The 23,000-nt window shown below is 25.1% G+C and overlaps 3 protein-coding genes across 3 annotated transcripts; all 3 read right to left on the reverse strand.

The window, feature by feature from the left end:
• Positions 1-5,857: 5,857 nt before the first annotated feature.
• OCT59_007702 (uncharacterized protein) lies at positions 5,858-7,327 on the reverse strand (the record flags this gene model as incomplete). Its single annotated transcript, XM_066150493.1, has 1 exon — positions 5,858-7,327. The coding sequence occupies one exon, from the start codon at positions 7,325-7,327 to the stop codon at positions 5,858-5,860; it is 1,470 nt and encodes a 489-aa protein (XP_065998867.1).
• Positions 7,328-10,398: 3,071 nt separating this feature from the next.
• Positions 10,399-11,910, reverse strand: OCT59_007703 (uncharacterized protein; the record flags this gene model as incomplete). Its single annotated transcript, XM_025314961.2, has 2 exons — positions 10,399-11,569; positions 11,654-11,910. 2 exons carry the CDS (start codon positions 11,908-11,910, stop codon positions 10,399-10,401), a joined length of 1,428 nt encoding a protein of 475 aa, XP_025184029.2.
• A 1,182-nt stretch (positions 11,911-13,092) lies between these two features.
• On the reverse strand, positions 13,093-14,110 carry OCT59_007704 (uncharacterized protein; the record flags this gene model as incomplete). Its single annotated transcript, XM_066150508.1, has 4 exons — positions 13,093-13,106; positions 13,177-13,550; positions 14,009-14,026; positions 14,106-14,110. 4 exons carry the CDS (start codon positions 14,108-14,110, stop codon positions 13,093-13,095), a joined length of 411 nt encoding a protein of 136 aa, XP_065998868.1.
• Positions 14,111-23,000: the final 8,890 nt, after the last annotated feature.

The raw sequence follows: 23,000 nt of genomic DNA on the forward strand, positions 1-23,000 counted from the left end.
CCAAGCCAATTTAATCATGGCTTGGCTTGGCTCAGCTTGAAAAGCTTGAGCCAGCTCATGAGCCAACTTGGCTCGTGTAGAGCACTAATTACAGATTAAATAGCTTGTTTCTGATTGAAAATTTCTATCAATATTTCATTTAAATAAATTTTATATCATGTGGCCATCTATTTTATAGTGGTAACAAAAAAATAAATAAAATAATTCTATTATCTGAATTATCAGAATATTCAATAGAGAATAAAGAATAGCAAATATCAATTGTATGATAATAATATTGATTTGAGTCAATGTTTTTTAGATGTGTATATGCCCAGTTTAAATTTTTGTGACAGTAGTTGTGCTAGTTGTACTACAATTACAGCTCAACTCAAAGATCTATGTCAATGTCTAATATTCTATATATATGTTGGTTGGTTGTATAACTTATATTGTACTAACTAGAACTACAAATTATAAACTGGTGAACTTATAAACTATATGAATTTTAAAAATGAAAAATAGAATAATTCTTCATATTAAATAGTTGAATATGTGGTAATAATAATGTATAATCAAATTATACTGTAGCTTTTGTAATGTAATATTATGGTTGTCTCTACTGTTAAATATCTTAGATATTATTTGAGAAATTAAATATTACAGGTTTGTCTTAGAAAAAATTGGTCAGAATGATCTGTGGAAAGAGATCTTTTAGAAGTTTAAATTACTGCAATGGAGAATTATGCTAAAAAAATATCAATTTATATTTATAAGCAAGTTATATCTATGGGCTTATTTAAAGATGAGAATTTAACTATCTTTTGTTTGATAATAGATTCAATATAACTTTCCTAAAGACTTTTTAACTCAATTTGATCTAATAGTTCTCCCCAACCAATGACAGAAATTTTATTCCAGTATGTAGGTGCAATATTATATTTTTTTCAGGACTCATTATCAGAATGTGAAACTATAAGATAAAAATGGCAAGCTCACTTTAAAATAACACTACAAGATAAGCCTGGCTTGAAATAAAATTACATATAAATGATTTTGATTAATAAGTGTTATATCTACATTTTAAATCTAAAGGTAGTATACCTTCTAGTTGAGGAAGTCAATTATTCTTGATTGATAACATTTGCAAGTTATATGATTTTGTAATTAATCATCAATTTCATAGATTGTTATATAAGAATATCATCAATCCATACATAATGCAGATAAAACTTGATTTATTACAAGTTCTGGAAGAGTACTCCAATCTAGTTTTCATTAAAATAATTTGAAAATTTATAATTACTGTATTATTTATATTTTTGAAAAGGATTGCTGGTACGGTATTTGATTGAATATCTGTACTTCCTGATTTCTTTTTTTTTTTTGATTTAAAAAATAAAGTCCTCCAACCAATTAATACAAAACATCAAATTGCAAAAATTCAGTAAGACTCCATTAAGCAGCACTTATTCCAATTTTTTGCATATTAAGATTAATTGAATTAAAGTCTTTAGACTTTTCTGTACTTCACAAATCCCAAGAATTAGGCATGAGTTCCAACATTTAAGTAATAAAATAATCATGAATCCTTCCCTCATATAGCAATGTCAATGATTCTTAAATTTATTAAATAAACTAATATTAGGAGAAAAGCTATCCATATATAAGGATAATACAGAATCAACTAATTATTGTTTGTTTTTAAAATTTCAACATTTTTTGAAGAGTATAATGTTTATTGGTTGTTAGTGATGATGATGTTAACATTGATGTTAATGGAAGAGATGATATAACTTTCAACATGTTGCTTAATGCCAACATAGATATGCTATGGTGCCTTTTTAGTTTGCCATAAGACATTCCTTCCTTACCAACATTTATAATTTCAATCTCTTCCGGATATTTAAAAATATCATATAATAGCAATCCATCATATCAGATATTATAACTATTTTGGTTAATGTTGGAATACTTAAGTTCTTTTCCACTACTTTTTTTGCTATACTATATTTGCATAAAAGTAAGTCAATTCTATCTCTTTCTGTTCAATCTGCTTTAATAATTCTATTTGAAAGTAATTATTTTACTAAATGTTATACTTTGAAACCAGTATAATTAAAATATCAATTATTGTTCATATTTGTATAAAAATTTAGATATCCTCTTTGATAAATTAGTTTCATATATACCAAAAATAATAATCTATTTTTCATACATCAGTTTATAATCAATTGTTGTTTGTTTTATTATTAAGTATTTAACATTAAGTATTGCTATTTTCAAGAAATTTTGAATTTGACTCATCCAGGTATCTTATTATTAAAATAGTAATGTATAAATATCAAAGACTCTATCTGTTTCCATTCAAAAGCATTTCAGAAATCTTGTGCACAATACCTACTTACCTATACTTTGAACTTTTGTGCTTCCTTCAAGGCTTAATTTTGTTGAAAAACAGTAGTGTGATAGATCAATTACTATTAACCTTAGCCATTTATCCATAAATATCTGAAATTCTTTATTACTTATATGATATGTTTGTACTTTGTATCAATATAATATAAGATACAGTAATCTGTTTAGGTCTAAGGGAATCAGATTGGAATTTATATAGCTATAGGATTCTTTTAATATTTGTAATAAATATAAATATGTATATATATCCTTTGTCAGATCATTATTATTAAGATTTTCTTTACATCTACCAGAATTTGGACACAAATATTTGTATCTCTTTAACTGCTACTTATTAGGTCAGTCCTACTAGAAAATTTGTTCATGACAACCCAACTTCCCAGAAAAATTTATAGCTTAACAAGAAATATTTTCATATTTTCTTTGGAAATTATAAAAGGAAATAAAGGGTATGGATTTAAATATTGGAAACCATAATTTCATTCTTAAAAATTCTATTAATTTTAAACATTCAGAATACTTGTTTCTTATATGAAATTAACTTCTTCAATATTACTTTCAATTATTGCATAATGTTCCTTTATTTTTTATAAGACACATTCTTTACAACAGTTGATATTATCTTATTTGAATGATTTGATAAATACCATTAATGTATTCAAACCATTTTGTAATATATATATATAGATCTTGAAATGATGGTAGTGGTAAATTAATATTTGCCATCTTGATCTTAAAGTAATAGCCATGGTATATTCAGTTCCTTTGCAAGTTGATCAGAAGTTCTAAATTAAATATAAAGTGCAATTTGGTATTTATCTTCCACTATTTGAAAGGGACAGTTTTTATATATCAACTGGTTAACTCATCTAACTGTAAGCATTTCATACATAATTTGGATATTTCTTGGGTTAATTTCTGATTTTCTGTATAAAAACAAAAAAATACTATGCTCTTCTTTTACTTCAACTTTATTGTTATCAGATGTATTGTTGTTATAAACCCTTTTTGCTCTTTACTCCATTAAGCTAGGATGACTTAATATTTAAAATTAATTTTGGTTACCAAATAACTAGTAGTATGAAAATGTATATAGTGATATTTATCAAAGTCCTTTATTATTCATCTTAATGCCATTGCATGTTTCTAATTTGTGAGTCAATTGTCTATATGTTTTTCACATACTTTATGTACATTTGATTTACTTTATAATATAAAGTAGAAATCTCTATGTATTGACACAAAGAATGATTGTTCTTTAACACCTTCCTAATTGCTTTCTTAATTGATCTTTATTGATAAATTTTATAATCAACTTTAAAAAATGTTGTACTAAAATAAATTGACCTTTTCTTTATGCTCTTAAAATTTAGATAAAATTGTCTACAACTATATTCTTCATTATCATCAAAAATTATTTAGATATTTCTATTTTTACATGTGTTTCTTGGTTAGTAATTCCATAAGTACATGAAATATTTCCATAATATTGGTATTGCTATCCAACCAATACCATCTTTTCCTCTAGTTTATTAATTTTACCCATTTTTTTTTTTTGATGAAATGTCATACGTACTATATAAAATTCATCTACATATGTATGACATATGTCCCTGCTTTGACATCATTATTCTAAAAAACATCTTCCAACGCTGTTTCTTTAAAAAAGATACCCATGATTTATTCACCAGAATAAATGAATACAATGAAGTAAGATGATTATCTTGCAATTTGCTGATAATCAATAAAAGAAAAGGGCTATTATTTTATCATGTACTATATAATAATAAGAAATGACATGTAAAATATCGTCTTATTTCTCTATTCTTAATTTTTGTGATTAACTTCAACTATTAGTTTGTTTGGTATTCTATAATTACCAAAAATAATGTAATAATCTTTGCCATTACAACTTTTAATTATTTCTTCTGCTACTTATTTCACAGTTTATTAAATATTTTTTCTAATTATTTTCTTCTATTTAACTAGACTATAACTATTAATAATATGGGCTAAACATCTAATATTAATTTTTTTTTTTTACAATTGGAATTAATCTCCTTTTGATAATCCATAATAATACAAGTTCATACTTTAAAAATAAAAAGAAATAATTTCTTTCAAATATCTTTTCATAAACATTTTATATTTTATATATTTTCTTAAAAAATTGGTGCACACTTTGATTTGGTATATAATTTCTAATTAAAAGTTGGTTTTAAACAAAACATTTGAAGAGGTTTTTGACTATACATATTTGATTTTATTGATTGCGATTTTTTTACAAGATATTTTTGTACTGAAATATTACTGGTATTAGCTTTAATAATGTAAGTTTATTTATAGCTATATTAATTATGGCCACATAGTATTATATTCTAAAATTTAGTATGTAAGAAATAAATTATTCAAACTTCAAGAAATGGCATGGTTTATATATTTTTATTTTGTAGTTACAGCCACAAGTTTATTATAATAAAACTTTACTAAAGCCCAATTAATTCTTGAATAGATACAAGAATTATAATATAATGAATTTTTTGAACACGTACTGACGTACTGTGTACGTTAAAAAGCCTCTGGTCCAAAAATAGAAATGAGCTACAATACAGCTTTACTTTTTATTATATGAATTGTTTAATAAGCTTAAGCCAACTATTATAAGCCTGGTGAAATAATGTGGCATAGTTGAAACATAGCCACAAATTAGTAGAAATAAAAGAGTGTGGTATCAAATAGTTTAAAGTAAATTCACATGAAATATATTATTCGAGTATCCAGTCTGGAGTTTATTCATAAATCATATGAAAATAATACATCAAATTAATCACTGGAAAATATACAAGTTCTGCATGATATGTGATTTTGAACAGCTACTGATTTATTAATTAGGTGTAAAATTGTTTTTAGTAACTGGCTTTAGAAAAAATAAAATTTTAGATAATATTGGGCAACTTATAATAAAATCATCACTGGGAATGGTACTCATATGGTATGATGATATCATGTCCTATTTAAAACAATATACTGTAGACTTTGGAACATTTTAAGTGCATTATGAATAGCCTGTACTAATATTATTTTTCAATATGATTAGGCAAATTTGGATAAAATTAGAGAACTTTAAAATAAGGTAAAAAATAAAATAGTAGAAACAATAATTTAATAGATATTTAAGTAATAATATAACTAGAATATGCATTTTACAAGGGACATCGACTCCCATTATACTTTACAACTAAATATAATACTCAAAAGTTTTATTTTATTTCTTTGTTAAAACAATTGTTATCTAATAAAATTAAAAAAAAGCAAAAAGAAATAATATCATAATATTAGTAATTTATTTGTTAATATAATTCTAAATCACTATAATACTAAAAAAGGAATGAAAAAAAGTCTCAACTATACGTTTAGTTTATAAAAAATAATTTTTAAATGTTATTAATTAATATCATAATTATGATTGGAGGGAATACAGGAACATTTTATAAAAAAAGTCTTTTTTGTTGTTCTTCAAGTCAATAGGAAATAATTCAACAAGGGGATTATATATGACCCTAAATTCCTTAATAATACCTAATTTAATGTATTTTTCAATTATTTCCATATTTTTAGCATTTTCCTCTAAATTACGAAGTTTACGAGTGATAATTAAAGAAAATGATCTTTGTGGTACACGGTTTGTCAAACTTTTAAGTAAGAATTCAAGTTCTTTTGGAGCTAATTTTTCCATTATAAAACCTTGATAATGTAATCTTAATTCACGAACATTATGATGTGAATATTTTACAAATATCTCTAATGCCTCTTTTTCGTCTAAATCACTTAAATAATTACCACCACAACAAAATTGAATACTTTCTAAATATTGGAGATTATCAAAAACAATTTTCATCGTTTCCAATTCATCATTTTTGTGCACAAAGGAAAGTTTTCTAAGATTTTTACAGAATTCGGCTATGACTAAATATAATGAACCTTTACCTTCACATTTATTCATCATAAGTTCTTTTAGATTTTTTCCATTATTCTCTAAGAAATTTGTTATAAAATTATAATTTAATCCTTTAAATAGAAGCTTTAACACTTGTAACTTTGGAAAAACAATATCTCGTAATTCGATTAATTTATCCCCATTAATTCTTGTGGTAAACATTAATATAAGTTTTTGTAAATTTATAAATCTAGAAATAGCTGACAATGAGATATTATTCTTTACACCAATAGTAAGTTCGGTTAAAGTGTCAGGTAATTCTTTTAATATAAAATCTATTTTTAAATGTAAATTACGTTCATTAGTCAATATATGCACGTATTTCAAATTTTTTTGGACAGAAATTAAATTTTTTAATTCATTTGAAAGGTCTTCTTTGAATTCTATATGAAGTAAACGTATATTATGTGATATATTTGATAATTGAAAAAAAAATTTCGATGAAATACGTGAATTACACCACAATTCCGAGAGATTTTTTAAACGATTTTCCGCTCCAGGATAAAAGTTAAATTTTATCATATCAAAAGATGTTTTTAAATGAACTAATTTTTTTAACGAAGGAGCTTGACTCATGAGTAATTTACATATTTCCTGTACTAATTTATGTACATTATCTGAAAAGCCGTGTGATGAAATAAAATTTTGTTTTTTAAGAATGTTTTCAACCTTGTCACGAATATCATTAATTGATAAAATTTTGCAAAATGATACGTAATTGAATATCGGAGGGTTTGAAGTAGGAGGTGAAATAAAATTTCTTGACTCATTTGGAAGAAAATACATTAAAGTATTAATATTTCGAATTTTTTCCCAAAAAATTCTAACAGAAATTTGACACCAAAGACGATTTACTAGTAAACATGAATGTATATCATCATCATCTAAATATTCAAAAATTTTATTTAAACAATCAGTGTTAAATTGTCTCATTTTTTATTTAAATTTAAGTTAAAAGGCTTAGATTTAAAGATCTTTGCGGTGCGGTAGTCGTGAAATACTTTATATTATGCAAATCTCCGCAGTAAATTTGCGGCTAATTGCAAGATCTACGTGTGATTTACCCAGACTAAAACACAATGAATTTACAATAACATGTGATAATTGATAAATGTTACAAATAAATGTATTTTATTTTTTTTTTATTTTTTGGGGTACACTGGACGACTGCGTACTGAATAATACGGTACATATGTACCGTATTATTGATTAACGAATGAATAAAATATTTTTTTAATCTTTCATATTACCATCACAATAAGAGAATGATATTTTTTGATATACGATTTATCAAATTATGAATATTACGAGGGAAAAATATTTTTTATAATGCCTCGTTTTCACCTAAAATTTGTTAACACGCCAAATTTTAATACTTTATAAATATTGATGGTTATTAAAACCTACAGTACTTTCAATATTACCAACTCATCATTTTTGAAAATATTATTGTAGAAAACTTCTCTACGGTTAAAACTTCCTATCTTTTAAATTTTACTGTGATATAATAGTAGATTTGCGTCAGGCGATATCTGATGCGGGTTTCATATGTACAGTATCGTTGATACTAGAATTGTTGAAATTAGAGTATGAATATTTAAATTATTTTAAATTTGAAATGTAATGCACTTAATCAAAGATTAGAAAATTATTGGAATTTGGAATTATACCAGTTAAATTGGTATCTTAATAAAGGGTATGAAAGCCTTCCTATAAAACAAGCCATGAATCAGGATTATATTTAATATAGATATATACAGGTGAAAGGATTTTATTTCAAATTTTTATGTAATTTTGTTCATCACATTTATAAATATATAAATTTTCATTACATTCAGATTTAAATTAAATACGAGTAAATCTTCACCGTACAAACCCAAGAATATATAAAGCTTTAAATTGGATTTTTAATTGGTGGAAAAATAAAAAAAAAATACTTTTTAATTCACCAAAATCAGAAACGTTATAATTAATTGATTAAAATATCAGGTAATTCTTTTGTTATACTTTACCATTTGGTCTATCATCACGGTCATAATTCATAAGAAACCATTTATATAAATTAATTTCATTAATCTATCTGAATATAATTTTTCATATTTTATAGAGAAAATATTCTGAAGGATTATATGAATTATGGTAGAATTTGAAATATTTTTAAGCAACCTTTTACTTCGGTATAAAAAGTAAAAGTTGATACCTTAGTTTCGCCATCACCACCAGAATCAAACAGATAGTATTCTCTTGGAACAAACATGACTGACGAAGAATTTATCAAGTCCTGGGGTTATACTTTTTCACTCAACATTGATGACTTATTAAATAACTTGGACGAAACGAGAGAAGCCAAAAAAAAATGAGTCCATAGAGCGTCTCCCCTCCACTCCAAATTCTTTTATGATATACAGAGGAAACAAGCACGCTGAACTAAAACTTCTTTCTCAACTTTCTCAAGGAGAAAAAGTGAAAAATCTGCCAAATTTCAAAAGTTTAGGAGAAAAGAACCAGATGATGTAATAGAGAAGCAAAAAGGCGTCACTCAATAAAATATCCCAACTACAAAACTAACCAAAACAAAAAAAAACGTAACAATCATGAACAAAATGACGAAATTAGTGAAATTGGCACTGATTGGAATAATATAAACTTCAACATCACCAAATATCTATCAGTCTAATTACCAATTCAACTAACTCTCCATTGGTCGACATAGTTGGCAATGATGTTAATATATTCGGCTTTTGCTTTGATCAACTCACCAATCCAGTTAACTTGGTCGTCGATGACGGCGGCATTCAAAATATGCCTTCCCTGATCGACTTTTTTTATTTTCTTTTATCTTTTATTTCTTTTGGTTCTTTTTATTGGTCAGTCTATTAGGATCATGCTGATTTTGATGGACTGATTATTTTTTGTTAATGGCTAAATAATTCGGGGTGACCGATAATTTACCCAATCAATAACTATTATATATTTCTACTCTTTATTTTCTTTATTTTCTTTATATTTTTCTTTTATATTTTTTATTTTCCTTCTTACCATTTTAAAATATTGTGATAATTTATAAGAAATTAAAGAATTATCTAAATTACAAACTAAGATACTTGCAAAACATTTAATCTTAGTATTTAGGTACCGTAGTTCTAGATAAATTATAAAAAAGAATTTATATATTAAACTAGTCTTGTGAGAAAGATCTTTAACATAAGGATCATCCTATAACCATTAATGTCTTTGTTTTCTTTCTACCTTAAAGATACTGTAAGTTCAATACACCACTAAAATTATTGGAATATTCTTATAGAATTATGAATGTAACAAATATGGATAATTTAAATAAAATTTTAAAAAATTACTCATAATTAAAGACGTAAATTTATTTGAGAAAATAATTATGACATTTTAATTATTATTTTTTTCATGTAAAGCCGTTCATGGTCGGTTACACTAAAATTGCGGTCAATTTTGTTTGTAGAAGAGTATTAAAAAGAAAATTTTACATGATTTTTTTTTTGGCTGGGTTGCGCGCAAACTCAAACCTGACCTTTAGATTGTTATCCCGGATTTTAAATGTGAACAAAACGATGAGCTAAAAAGATGAAACATAAAAAATTAATTTGATTTAATATATTTTAACATTAGAAAATATACTGGTTTATTCCAAACAAGCAGTGCACTGAGTGCTGTATTGAAAATTTCACAATAAAAGAAATTGATCATGTTTGCATTCTATAAACAATATTGTTTTTTCTTTTTGATCAAATTACAAACTCAACACTTTAAATAGTTGAAAACTTTAAAAATTAAATAAGTATAGAAAGTTAAGAGACTGTGAAAGTTAAAAATCATCATTTTAATCTAGATTAAATGTAAAAAATCAAAAAATCGAATCATTTTCGTACTTTAAATACGCCTATAATTGCAGTAAATTATCATGAGAGATCCCTTATTAAATACTTTTAACAATAATATTTTTGTTTTTTTGGTAAGAATATTTTGTATATTTATCTCTTTATAATTTGAAATACTTCAAAATCTTCCATAGTAAATTGACCTTCGGTATCTCTTATCTTTTTTTTATAATAATTCTTTTTATAACGAGTTTCATTATAAACTTCAGATTCATGAGCAGCATGTATAATAATGTCAAAACCAAAAAATGGACCATCGTTAGGGCCATAACGTATTGCATAATCTGTATATTTTACATTACTAATTATCCTATCTTCGACATTATCATTTTTAAAAGAAAAAATAAAACTGTCCACAGCTTTTCCACAACCACCAGAAGATTCCCATTTTAAAGGATTATATCCACCAAGAATTTCTTCCGTTCCTTTTACTTTAATAAAGGTAATGGTATTACATTTATCATCACATAATTCATGAAATTTTTTGGGTGTAAATCCATCTCGGCTCCCTCTTAACAATAGTTGAAATTTGTATGGTTCTTTTAAATAAGCAAAATTATTTCTAGCATCCAATTTATCAATCCATCTTGAAATAGTTGAAATAATATTCAAGTTATCAACAATTTTTGAATCAATAATACTCCCAATTCTAATATTTCTAGGAGGTAAAATGTTGTCATTTGGTTCACTATTAGGATCCAAATGAGAATTTAATAAATCTTCATAAAATTGATGTTTTATGAGTCTTTTATAGGGACGAACTTTTTCCAAAAATTCTTTGGATGATAAACTAAAAAATCTAATTAAAGATAAACAATGTTGTAAAGTATTTTCCATTGTTTTAAAATCATCATCTGACCAAGTATTAGGATCTGGAAGAAGTGTAGGATTTTGTGCAAGTCCCCATTTTAATACATGTTCCCAAACTTCGATTTCTTTCATTTGTAAATCATCTCTTTTAATAAGTTGTACTAAAGATTTTTCAGGAAGCGACGTGAAATCAAGTGATTTAAATATTTTCTCTGGAGAGTTTGCCATAAAGTTCGTACAAAATTGTTGAAGTTCTAATAAAGAATTTGACTGAAAACTTGTTCTATGAATAAGTTCAAAATGTTGTTCCATCCATTTAGATTTATTCTCAATAAAATATTTTTGTAAATAATCAACTAATTCTTGAAGAAGCAACTCTTCCGCAGCGATTAAAATTTTGAGAATTTCTAAAGTGTCTTGTTCATTCAATGAAAGAGTACCACCATAGATATACCTATAATACGAAAATTTAAAGTTCGAATTTGAACATGAGTCCATGATATTTCGTATTTAATTTATTGCATGTATTTAAACTTACTTTAAGATAATTTGGAAAACTTCGGGCGATATCTTTGATAATTTAATATGAGATAATATATTCTCCTTATTTCGATTTTTGTTAGAAGCCAAAATCCTTCGTAAGTATGGAGAACGGTAACACAAAATACTCATGTGCGCACGTAGAATTTTTACATTAGGATCTTCGCCGACTTCGATAGTGATATCATAATATTCATCGTCATCTAATAACTTAATATAATTTTGACTTAATTTTGAAAGAAATTGCGTTGACATATTTTAGGCAAAGAAAAATACACTTAATGTGGGACAGTGGGAGAAAGAGTATGAAATTATGTTTAAAACCATTTTGAATTCATTTATGATTGACTGACGTAGATTCTTTCCAAATTAAAATAAAGATTTTACCACGCCATACTTTGTGGAATTTCATTGGTCATAGTTGATCAAGGTTGATTAGTGCGACATACTGCGCAGTTGACAATAATAAAAAGATTTTTTCCTTATGATAGTACTTGAATACTAATGTTACTAATATGGTTTGCTCTGTATATTCACTATATTGTATCCATTTGATATAATAACGCCTGACCGAAGCTTTATGGAGTGTCACTCCTCGAACTGACGAATGGATGAACCATTAGGAACGTTACTACACTCTTTTAATTAATTAAATTTCAGATAAAGTTATAAAGTTACACTTTCCGGTTTTAAGTTTGGTATTTAGCTTTGAACTTTAGAAGATTTGTTATTTTTAAAATGTATGTAATATTAAAAATAATAATTATGGGAATTTAGGATTATTAACGTGGAATCGTTTTTCTATTTAGTGAAAAATTTAATATGTATCGTAGCGGTAGGCCTTTTATCATTAGTTGTATCGATACTAGTTCTAGTAAAAAAAAATAATTAGTAATCCGCATAAAAAATCGAGGGATATATGTATAATATGAAATTTTCACAATTTTGTATCTAATATTCCTTCTAATAAAGATAATAAAATGCAATATTAAAATTAGCAATTAAGGTTGATAAATATAATGTTCATCTTCCTTTTTAATATAATTTTTCTTTTAATTAGAGATATCACATTTTTATAAATTTTTTATGGGTGATTTATTCAATAAATAATGATAAATATAAATACAGTAAACGCTGTATATTTATTAAATATATGACCATTAAAATTTAAAATCCAGTTTAATTACATATATATATAAAAAAAATTCGCCAGTCCATTAAATTGGTGTAGCAAAAAAAAAAATCATCTTCAGTCTTAGCAACATTAAACAGGATTTTAAATTATAATGATAAAAAAGGAAAAAAAAATATTTAAAATAATACAAGCAATTAAAATTTACTAATTACTAATTTGTTATTTGTTCTAAATTTCTATTTTTACCTAAATACGATTAATGAACATAAAATTTTTAATGGTTTAAATTAAAATTTACCATTTTAATTTAATGATTCTGTTTAATAAATTAAATGATGTTAATATTTTAAATTTAATATTATTTTAAATAATTTATTGAATAATACCTGAAAATATTTCACTTATTATATCATCATTTTGTTCATAATAATCATCAGAATTTTTTGGCTCAGGAAGATTATCAAAATTAAGTAATCTACTTGAATAAATAGCTTCTGGATGTGTTTTATATGATAAACTAGTCAAAGATTTATTACTAATTGGTAAATTATCATTAATTTCTTCTTTAATTTCTTCATTTTGTTTTAAATTACTCATGTTTATTTCCCATAATTCATCTATAATTTCAATTGCTGTCGGTCGAATTGATGAATTTGCATCTAAGCATCTTTTGATTAAATGTATAATTGATTGAGATACTCCAGTATCAAACCTTGGCCTAAGCCCTTGACAAATTTTAATTGCTAAATTGTCATCATGACTTAAATTATAATACGGAGGTAATCCAGAAATTATTTCATACATAATTATACCAAAACTGTAAATATCAGCAGCTTTAGTATAACTTTGCCCTCGTAAAATTTCGGGAGCAATATAAGGCAAAACACCATATATACTATTTTTTGGAATTTCCCATGTATTATAATCTGCAGGTTTACATAATCCTATATCGCCTATGAGAATATCTTCATAATTTTTTAGTATATTTCCAGTATGTAAATCTTGATGAAATAATTCATTATTATGAATATTATAAAGTCCAGATGCAATATTATGCAAATAATTAATCTTTACATTCCAACTTAATTCATTATAATTTTTATTTAGATAATCTCGCAAACTTCCACTCTCTGCATAATCCAGGACCATCATATAATTTTTTGTTTCTGGATCCTGAGTTATTCCATAATATTTAATATAAAAATTTTTTTCATATACTTGTCTATGCGATGTAATCTACATATAAAATATGCAAAATGTATTAATAAAAATATATAATCATCGAAAATCTCATTAAACAATAAATTAATAATACCTCATTCATAAATTCTAGTGTGACATTACTTGAATTATTTAGACTTTTCAGAGCTACAAACCTATGTTGATCACTTCTTTCCCAAGTTTTATTATGCTTATCCCACTTGTTCATATAACCATCAATCCAATTTGCTCTATATACCTTGCCAAATCCACCTTCCGCAATATACTTAATATCATAAAATTTATCATAAGGTATCCATTCTAATATATTTTTTACATCTTTATGAGCCAATAACTGAGTATCTTGAATAAATTTATCAATATCATCATTGCCACTAGTCCAATTGTTAAAATTTTGTTGAAATCGTTTTGAATAGCATATATAATCACATTCTTTACATTTTTCATTCAAAACTACCATATAATCTTTTGTTTCTGGATTTTGAGTTATTCCATAAGCTTTATTAACCTACGAATATAATATAATATAGTAAAGATTAAAGGCTTACAAAAATTATAAAAAAAATAAACTTATACCTTATTTATAAATTCTAATGCAATATCTTTTGGATTATTTAATTTTTTCAGTTCTACAATCATATTTTGATCTTCTCTTTCCCAATCTTGATTATCATGATGCCAATAACTTATATTTCCATCAATCCAATTTGCTTTATATTTATCTTCTGTAATACATTTAATATTATAAAATTTATCATAAGATATCCATTCTAATACATTTTCCATATCATAATGAGCTGAACACTGAGTATCTTGAATAAATTTATCAATATTATCATTGTCACTAGTCCAATTTATGAAATTTTGTTGAAAACGTATTGTATAACATATATCATTACATCTTTTACATTTTTCATTTAAAACCATCATATAATTTTTTGTTTCTGGATCCTTGGTTATTCCGTAAAATACATAATCTATTTTAATCTATAATATAATATATTAGCAAAAAATTGAATATTTATCATATTTATCAAAATTTTAAATAAAAAATCGAATAATTATACCTCATTCATAAATTCTAATGTAATATTTTTTATATTATTTAATCTTTTTAATTCCACAATCATATTTTGACTTACTCTTGTCCAATTTTGATTATTACTATCCCAATCCCACATATATCCATCAATCCAATTTGCTTGATACCTGTTTTCTGCAATGCATTTGATATTGTAAAATTTATCATAAGGTATCCATTCTAATGCTTTTTTCTTATCTTCATGAGTCGATAGCTGAGTATCTTGAATAAATTTATCAATATCTTCATTGTCACTAGTCCAATTTATGAAATTTTGTTGAAAATGTATTGTATAGCATGTATAATTACATTTTTTACATTTATCTCCTAAAACCATTATATAGTCTTTTGTTTCTGGATCCTGAGTTATACCATAAAATATATAATCTTTTTTAACCTATAAATTATAATATATTAGCAAAAAAAAAATTGAATATTTATCAAAAATTTTTAATAAAAAATAAACTTATTATACCTTATTCGCAAGTTCAAATATGTTATTTTTTAGATTATTAAATATTTTTAATTTCACAATCATATTTTTACCTTTTCTTTCCCAATTTTGATTTATATGATCCCAATCAAATAAATTTCCATCAATCCAATTTGCTCTATACGTGTCTTCTTCAATACTTTCAATATTATAAAATTTATCGTAAAGTATCCATTCTAATGTATTTTTTGTATCTTTATGAGTTGATAGCTGAGCATCTTGAATAAATTTATCAATATCATGATTACCACTAGTCCAATTTAAAAAATTTTGTTGAAAAAGTTTTGAATAACATGTATAATTACATTTCTTGCATCTTTCATTTACAACCATCATATAAATTTTTGTTTCTGGATTCTGAGTTATTCCATAAAATGAATAATCTATTTTTGTCTGCAAAATAAAATATATTAGTAAGAAATTAAAGATATACTAAAATATTAATAAAAAAAATTTATCTTACCTCATTCATGAATTCTAATGTAAGTTCTTTTGTATTATTTAATCTTTTCAATTCCACAATCATATTTTGACCAATTCTTCTCCAATTTTGATTATCATCATCCCAATAACTTATATTTCCATCAATCCAATTTGCACTATATTTGTTTTCTGTAGTATATTTAATATTATAAAGTTTATCATAAGGTATCCATTCTAATGAATTTCTTACATAATCATTAGTATGTTCTAATAATTGAGTATCATGAATAAATTTATCAATATCATCATTGCCACTGGTCCAATTGTTGAAATATTGTTGAAAATACATTGCATAACATGTATAATTACATCGTTTACATTTATTCCTCAAAACCATTATATAATCTTTTGTTTCCGGATTCTGAGTTATTCCATAAAATAAATAATCTATTTTTGTCTGTAAAATAAAATATATTTAGTAAGAAATTAAAGATATACTAAAAATAGTAATAAAAATAAATTTATCTTACCTCATTAATGAATTCTAATGTAATTTCTTTTGAATTATTTAATCTTTTCAATTCCACAATCATATTTTGACTTTTTCTTTCCCAATTTTGATTATCATCATTCCAATAAATTATATTTCCATCAATCCAATTTGCTTTATACTTGTCATCTGCAATATTCTTGACATTATAAAATCTATCGTAAGATATCCATTCTAACGCTTCTTCCGGACCATCATGAGCTGATAGCTGAGTATTCCGAATAAGTTTATCAATATCAACATTGCCACTAGTCCAATTGTTGAAATTTTGTTGAAATTGTTTTGCAAAACATGATGTATTATTGCATTTTTTACATTCACCACTCAAAACCATTATATAATTTAATGTTTCTGGATCCTGAGTTATCCCATAAACTTTATTAATCTACAAATATATAATAATGTATTAGAAAAAAAATGAAAATTTATCAAAAAATTTTAATAAAAAATAAATTTATCATACCTCATCCACAAATTCCAATGTAATACTTTTTGGATTATTTAATATTTTCAGTTCTACAATCATATCTTGATTTATTCTTTTCCAATAACCACTCCAATAACTTAAATAACTTATATTTCCGTCAATCCAATTTGCTTTATACCTGCCTTCTGTAATATTCTTGATATTATAAAATCTATCGTAAGGTATCCATTCTAACGCTTTACTTGGATTTTCATGAGTTGACAGTTGAGTATCTTGAATAAATTTATCTATATCATCGTTTCCACTAGTCCAATTTTTGAAATTTTGTTGGAAATGTATTGTGTAACATACATAATTGCATTTTTTACATATCTTATATGATAACTTAATTACTTTATTTTTATCCATTGAGATTTTTTCAAACCCTATAAAAAATTTTATTCGTTATTTCTGTAAAAACTCCGTAAAAATGAGCCTTTCACGGATCTATTCACGGAAAATGTAAATAATTTGATAAATTCCGCGATTTTATGAGTCTTTTCGGAAAAAGATGGAATATAAAAAACGGATTACAGGGAAATTATAATCGAATTCAGATTAAAAGAAATAAAAAAAAAGTATCTGAAAAAAATTATTTCAGCCCTAGCGGCAGTGTTTTATAAAAAAGTGCATATGCAAATAATTACGTATTCTGTGTCAATATCATTGTACCACTGACATGATTTTGATGTCATTCGGGTGATTTTAATTTGATGATTACCCGAATTGTGTTTTACTTGTTGTTACACAAATATTTAAAATTAATATTTAAATAAAGTACTTTAATATTATTATTGTTTTATTTATTTTATAAAAATTACAAGGATTGAGATACATTTCTCAATTAATATACTTCTTGCAACATAATAACATAAATCTCTCTTCGTGATATACAGTAATTTCCAAAATAAATTTTTTTTTTTGTTAGTAACGCATTTCTTTATTTATCATTGTGCCAAACGGACAATAAATAAAGGTCAGAAATACATAGTAATATACAAGTGCAATTAAACTAAAAAACAATACACAGAAAAAGAAAACTAGCCTTTGTAAATCATAATCGTGATCGTAAAATTGAATGTGCATGATTTACACAACCAGCTTTGAATATTATGTAAGCATATTGCTTTTTTATATATTTGAATATTGATATGCTTTGAAATTAAAGACAATCTGAAATCATATTATATACATTTTTAAAATTTCGGAATTATTACCATTTTTAGGTGAACAGTTATTGATTCTTGTAATTAATAGTTCTTTATTCTTGAATAAGAGTGTTCTCGAGCCCCTCAATTGATAGACTGATGAGTGGTCTAGTTAGTCAAAATAATTTAATGAACAAGCAATCTAAAAACCACATCTTCAATCGCTCATCTGATCCAAGCTGAATTGTCTGGCGAAGATCGTTAGTTATCATTTTTTTTTTTGTTTTTTAAATAGTGACGCGTTTTATTAAATAAGTTAAATCAAAAGGATTACATAATTAAATATAAAAACACTTAGAGTATAAGAAAAATAAATTTTCTTATCCCCTATAACTAAGTTTATCCTATTCTAACATTAAATTATTTCTAACTAATCTAAATCAAATTATGTAATACTATCTAGCTAATTTAGGTATTAGGTCCCACCTGTTATTTATATTGTTCCCATCCGTCACTTCCCCTTTCATTTTATCCAACGTTACTAAACTAATTATTTTATTATTATTTTTTTCTAATTTTTCTAAATTTTTTTCTCTTTTTTGTTTTTTATTATTACATTTATTAACGTTCGTTCTTTCTTCTGAAATTTCTTTAATTTTCCTCTTTTTTAATATCATTTTCTCCAATCCTTCTTTCTTTTCCAATTCAGCTATATCTTCACATCTTTTAATCCAAATTCTTCTTTTAATCTCTTCATATATAAAGTTCCATAGTTTCTTAACGACCTCTTTGCTTTCTTTTTTATTAGATAATTTGTTAAAATTTGTATTATATACGCCTCTTACAATTTCCCCGCTCTATTCATTCCTCTCAGAATTACTGAAGGCTGTTCAATAATTCTTATTAATCACAATAGATCGTTAGTTATCATCGATTATATTGCCACGGAGATTTCACGTAAACAGGACCCCGAAATATATAAAAAGGCCAAGAAAATTTTAGGGCCGGAATTATGATAATTTCGGTCGGTATCCAAAAAAGGTAATAGTTTCTGCCAGGAATTGGAAAAGGATTTTCGTATATATATAAATATATATATATTATTTTTTTTTTTTGCGCGGGGTCCTACATAAACCATAATTCTGGTCATGCGGCCCAGACATATTCCAAACCTAATTTTAAAAACAGAATTTTTATTAATTTTTAGCAGCAAGATTTGCTTTATTTATATACTTAATTGTCAGTCAAAAGTTTTTTATAATATAAGTTAATCATTTCTAATATTACTTATATTTTTATAAAAAAATTTAAGTATTTTATATTATTTTTATAAAAAAAAGAAAGAAAAAATTTTCAAATTCGATGCGATGAATGATCGGTAGATGAGATTGGTTAAATGTCACGTGTTCTGCAAAATTCGTTATATCATGAATTCGTTATACTGAGGGCAGACTGTATATTCATTTCGGTAAGTGGATAATTATTACAAGGCACGAAGTATAATATATTTTTTTTATCATACGTTACACATTTTTGTGATATTGGCGAAACTGCGGTATTATAATTTACGACATTTAAAATACAGTAGATTACTTTTTATATTTCAAATTATTTTAAATTTTTTCATAGGGAAACAAATTAAACTTTACTTGATCAAAAGGACACCAATTTTACAAAATTAACTTAAAAGATTTGTAAGGTCTGATTCGAGATTATACTCCCCTACGTAAACCGGAACATGACCATTTACCCTTTGCCCAGTTAAACATCGAAATATTATAGATATTTCTTTAAGTACTAAACATCGGATAAACGAGTAAACAATGGTAATTAAATTGCCGAAAACTGTGATCCAAGTTTCTCAAAAAAAGAAGAAAACCCCCAAAAAAATGTTTAATTTATCTTATCTAGTTGGCTTTTTTGTGTAGGATGGGTCACTTATAAATTATTTATTTGGCCATTTTATATTTCTCTTTTGAGAAGAATTGGCCCGCCATCTGAAACATATTTTTTTTGGAAATTTTAAGTCGTTTTTGACAGAAAAGGCATATTATCTTTATTTTATTTAGTATTTATCAACTCATGTACTATCTTTTATATATTGTATATATATATAGGAACCATATCTTAAGTAGATACAAAAAAATATGGAGTATTGTAAAATTCAATAGAAACCACTTAAAATCCGCATGGAGAAATATGTGGAATCTGAATAGTTCTAATATTTTCCAAATACCCTGTGACAAAACGCGTGATATTTTCGGCGTAGATTCACAAAATTCGATGTGAATTCGCGTATGTGTGGGATTCCACATATTTCTGAACTAATCCATGTGGAATTACGTGAACTGATCTACTTAAAATTTCATGATATAATTGGCCAACTATTTTTATCGCAGATACAAAAATAATCAAAAAACCCCCTGAAATGTGGGACGATATTGTTTTAATTGTCGGTAGAGGTTTTGTACTTGCGGAAAGTGAAGAATAAAGACAGAAAAAAAATGTTGAATCCACAGCTTTCACTTTTAACAATACCAAAGTAATTATACTTCATCGATAAATAATGAATATATTTTAAAATTAATAATTAATCAAATTAATATTTATTTCAATCCAGATAATGGTTCTAATATTTATCTGAGTAGATTCTACCTTAAAAGAGTTAATAGAAGATAAATAAACCAAAGAGAATCTAAAATCAATCTTACTCCCTATATCGTTAGCGTCAGTATGTATAAATATTCGTTTATATTAAAGAAAGTGATCTTTTTATTGGATTTATAAATTATTATCCTTATTTTTATGGTTTATATCCCTATAAGAAATATGTATACGGAAAGGATACGTTTTGTATACATTTTATGTACGTTTCTATAGATTCCGTATACAAATTCCGTATATTTAATAAGCAATTCATTTTTGAACATTTTTTAAAAAAACTAATGTATACGGAAAAAATTAATCATGCGGAATGTATACGGAATTTTTAAACTTAATATTTTTAGAAAATTTTACAAAAATCCCGTATCATTACACGAGATCACGTGATTGTTTATTGATTTGTTATGATACGTTTTTTGTTTTTTTATATAAACCCTTACTTTGATGAGTTAGATCTTCCGATCTTCCTTTCTGTCTTTCCTTTCCTTTCTCTTATCTCTTGTCTTATTTTTGTTATTTTTTCTAAAATTTTCTTCTTTCTTTATCATCCCCCTTTTAAAAAAAAATTTTTTTTCGTACCTCACTTTAAAAAAGTTTTTTTTTCGTCACTCTCCCTTAAAAAAAAAATTTTTGATTTTATTCTTTTATTCCCACTCTTCTTTTTTTAAAAAAAATTTTCTTATTTCTATTTCTATTTCCTCTTTATAAAAAATTTTTTATTATTCTAACTTTGACGTCCTCCCTTTAAAAAAAAATTTTTTTTAACTTTCCTAACTTCGTTACCCCTCTTTTTAAAAAAATATTTTTTTGATTTATTCTTTATTCCCTTTTCTTTTTTTATTTATATTTATCCCTTTTTTTATTTCATAGGCCAGCAGATTTTTTTTTGTGAGAAGATTCAGTTTTCTTTCTTCTTTTTTGTAGATCAGTTTGGGAGTCTTTTCCTTTTTGTAGGATGGTTCAGGATTTTTTTCTTTTTTTAGGTCAGTTCAAATTTTCTTTTTTTTTTTTGTAAGTTGGGTTCAGATTCTTTTCTTTTATAGGTTATTACAGTTTTGTTGCTTCGGAGTCTTCTTTTTTTATAGGTCAGTTTTGGATTTATTTTGTTGTTTTGGTTTCTTTTCATCAGACACTTCATAATTCTTTTCTTTTATGTAGGTCAGACATTCTGGAGTTCTCTTTCTTTTTTTGTAGGAATGCTAACCTTTGGTGACTTGGATGATTGCAGATACTATATGAGGGGGGGGTTTTGTTTCCAATTTAGTTAGACGTTCTTATTGTTTCTTTTTTTTGTTTTTTTGTTTTTTTAGGTTATTTGATTCCAAATGAACCTGAACTTATAGATAATTTTGGTTGCAATAGGTGGTTTTAATAGGGAGGGAATTTTCATAATATATTTGTATTTTGTTTATTTTTTATTTTTTATTTAATTTAATAAAGTAAAATTAGATTTATGAAAATACAATTATAGTAAACTGTAATACAAATAGTAAATTCAGTGACCAAATCGTATAAATTTCGTGATAAAAACAGTGATCAAATCATGTAAATTCCATATGAATCCCGTGCAAATTCCATATCCAAACCATATTTTTAGTGATACGGAATTGTGCATTTTTCCGTATCCTATTATGATACGTTATTTCTAAGGAAAAAAATCGTATGAAAACTTTATAAAAAACGTATCCAATTTTTTTATAGGGTATATCAATGTGATATTCTAATTACTAATAAACTGTTAAGCAAACTTTACAACAAATGCGAGAAAAAGGACGATACTTTCTTCAATTGGATAAAAAACCTTGCCTACCGATAAAAAAAAAAAGCTTTAACCATACGAGTAGAAAAAAACGCAAAATATTTAACTTAAACCTAGATTTACCCAGCGATGATGCTTTACGCTCACGATCACCTGAGGTAAATTTGAAGGGCGGGTAACGCTTTAAAAAAAAAACTGGTTTCTATTTCACACATTTTACCAAGAATTATAATTATTTTTTTATAGATAGGCGACTTAAATGAAGACCATCAAAAAAAATAGATTTATTAAATAAACAACTTTATGCATATATCAATTTACACACAATGAATAAAATAAAATGTATATATTTAAAGTATGAGAATTAAAAAAGATATAAATTATAAATAAATAAATAAATTATTC

Source organism: Rhizophagus irregularis, chromosome 15, assembly GCF_026210795.1.
Source record: "Rhizophagus irregularis chromosome 15, complete sequence".
Classification (NCBI taxonomy): domain Eukaryota; kingdom Fungi; phylum Glomeromycota; class Glomeromycetes; order Glomerales; family Glomeraceae; genus Rhizophagus; species Rhizophagus irregularis.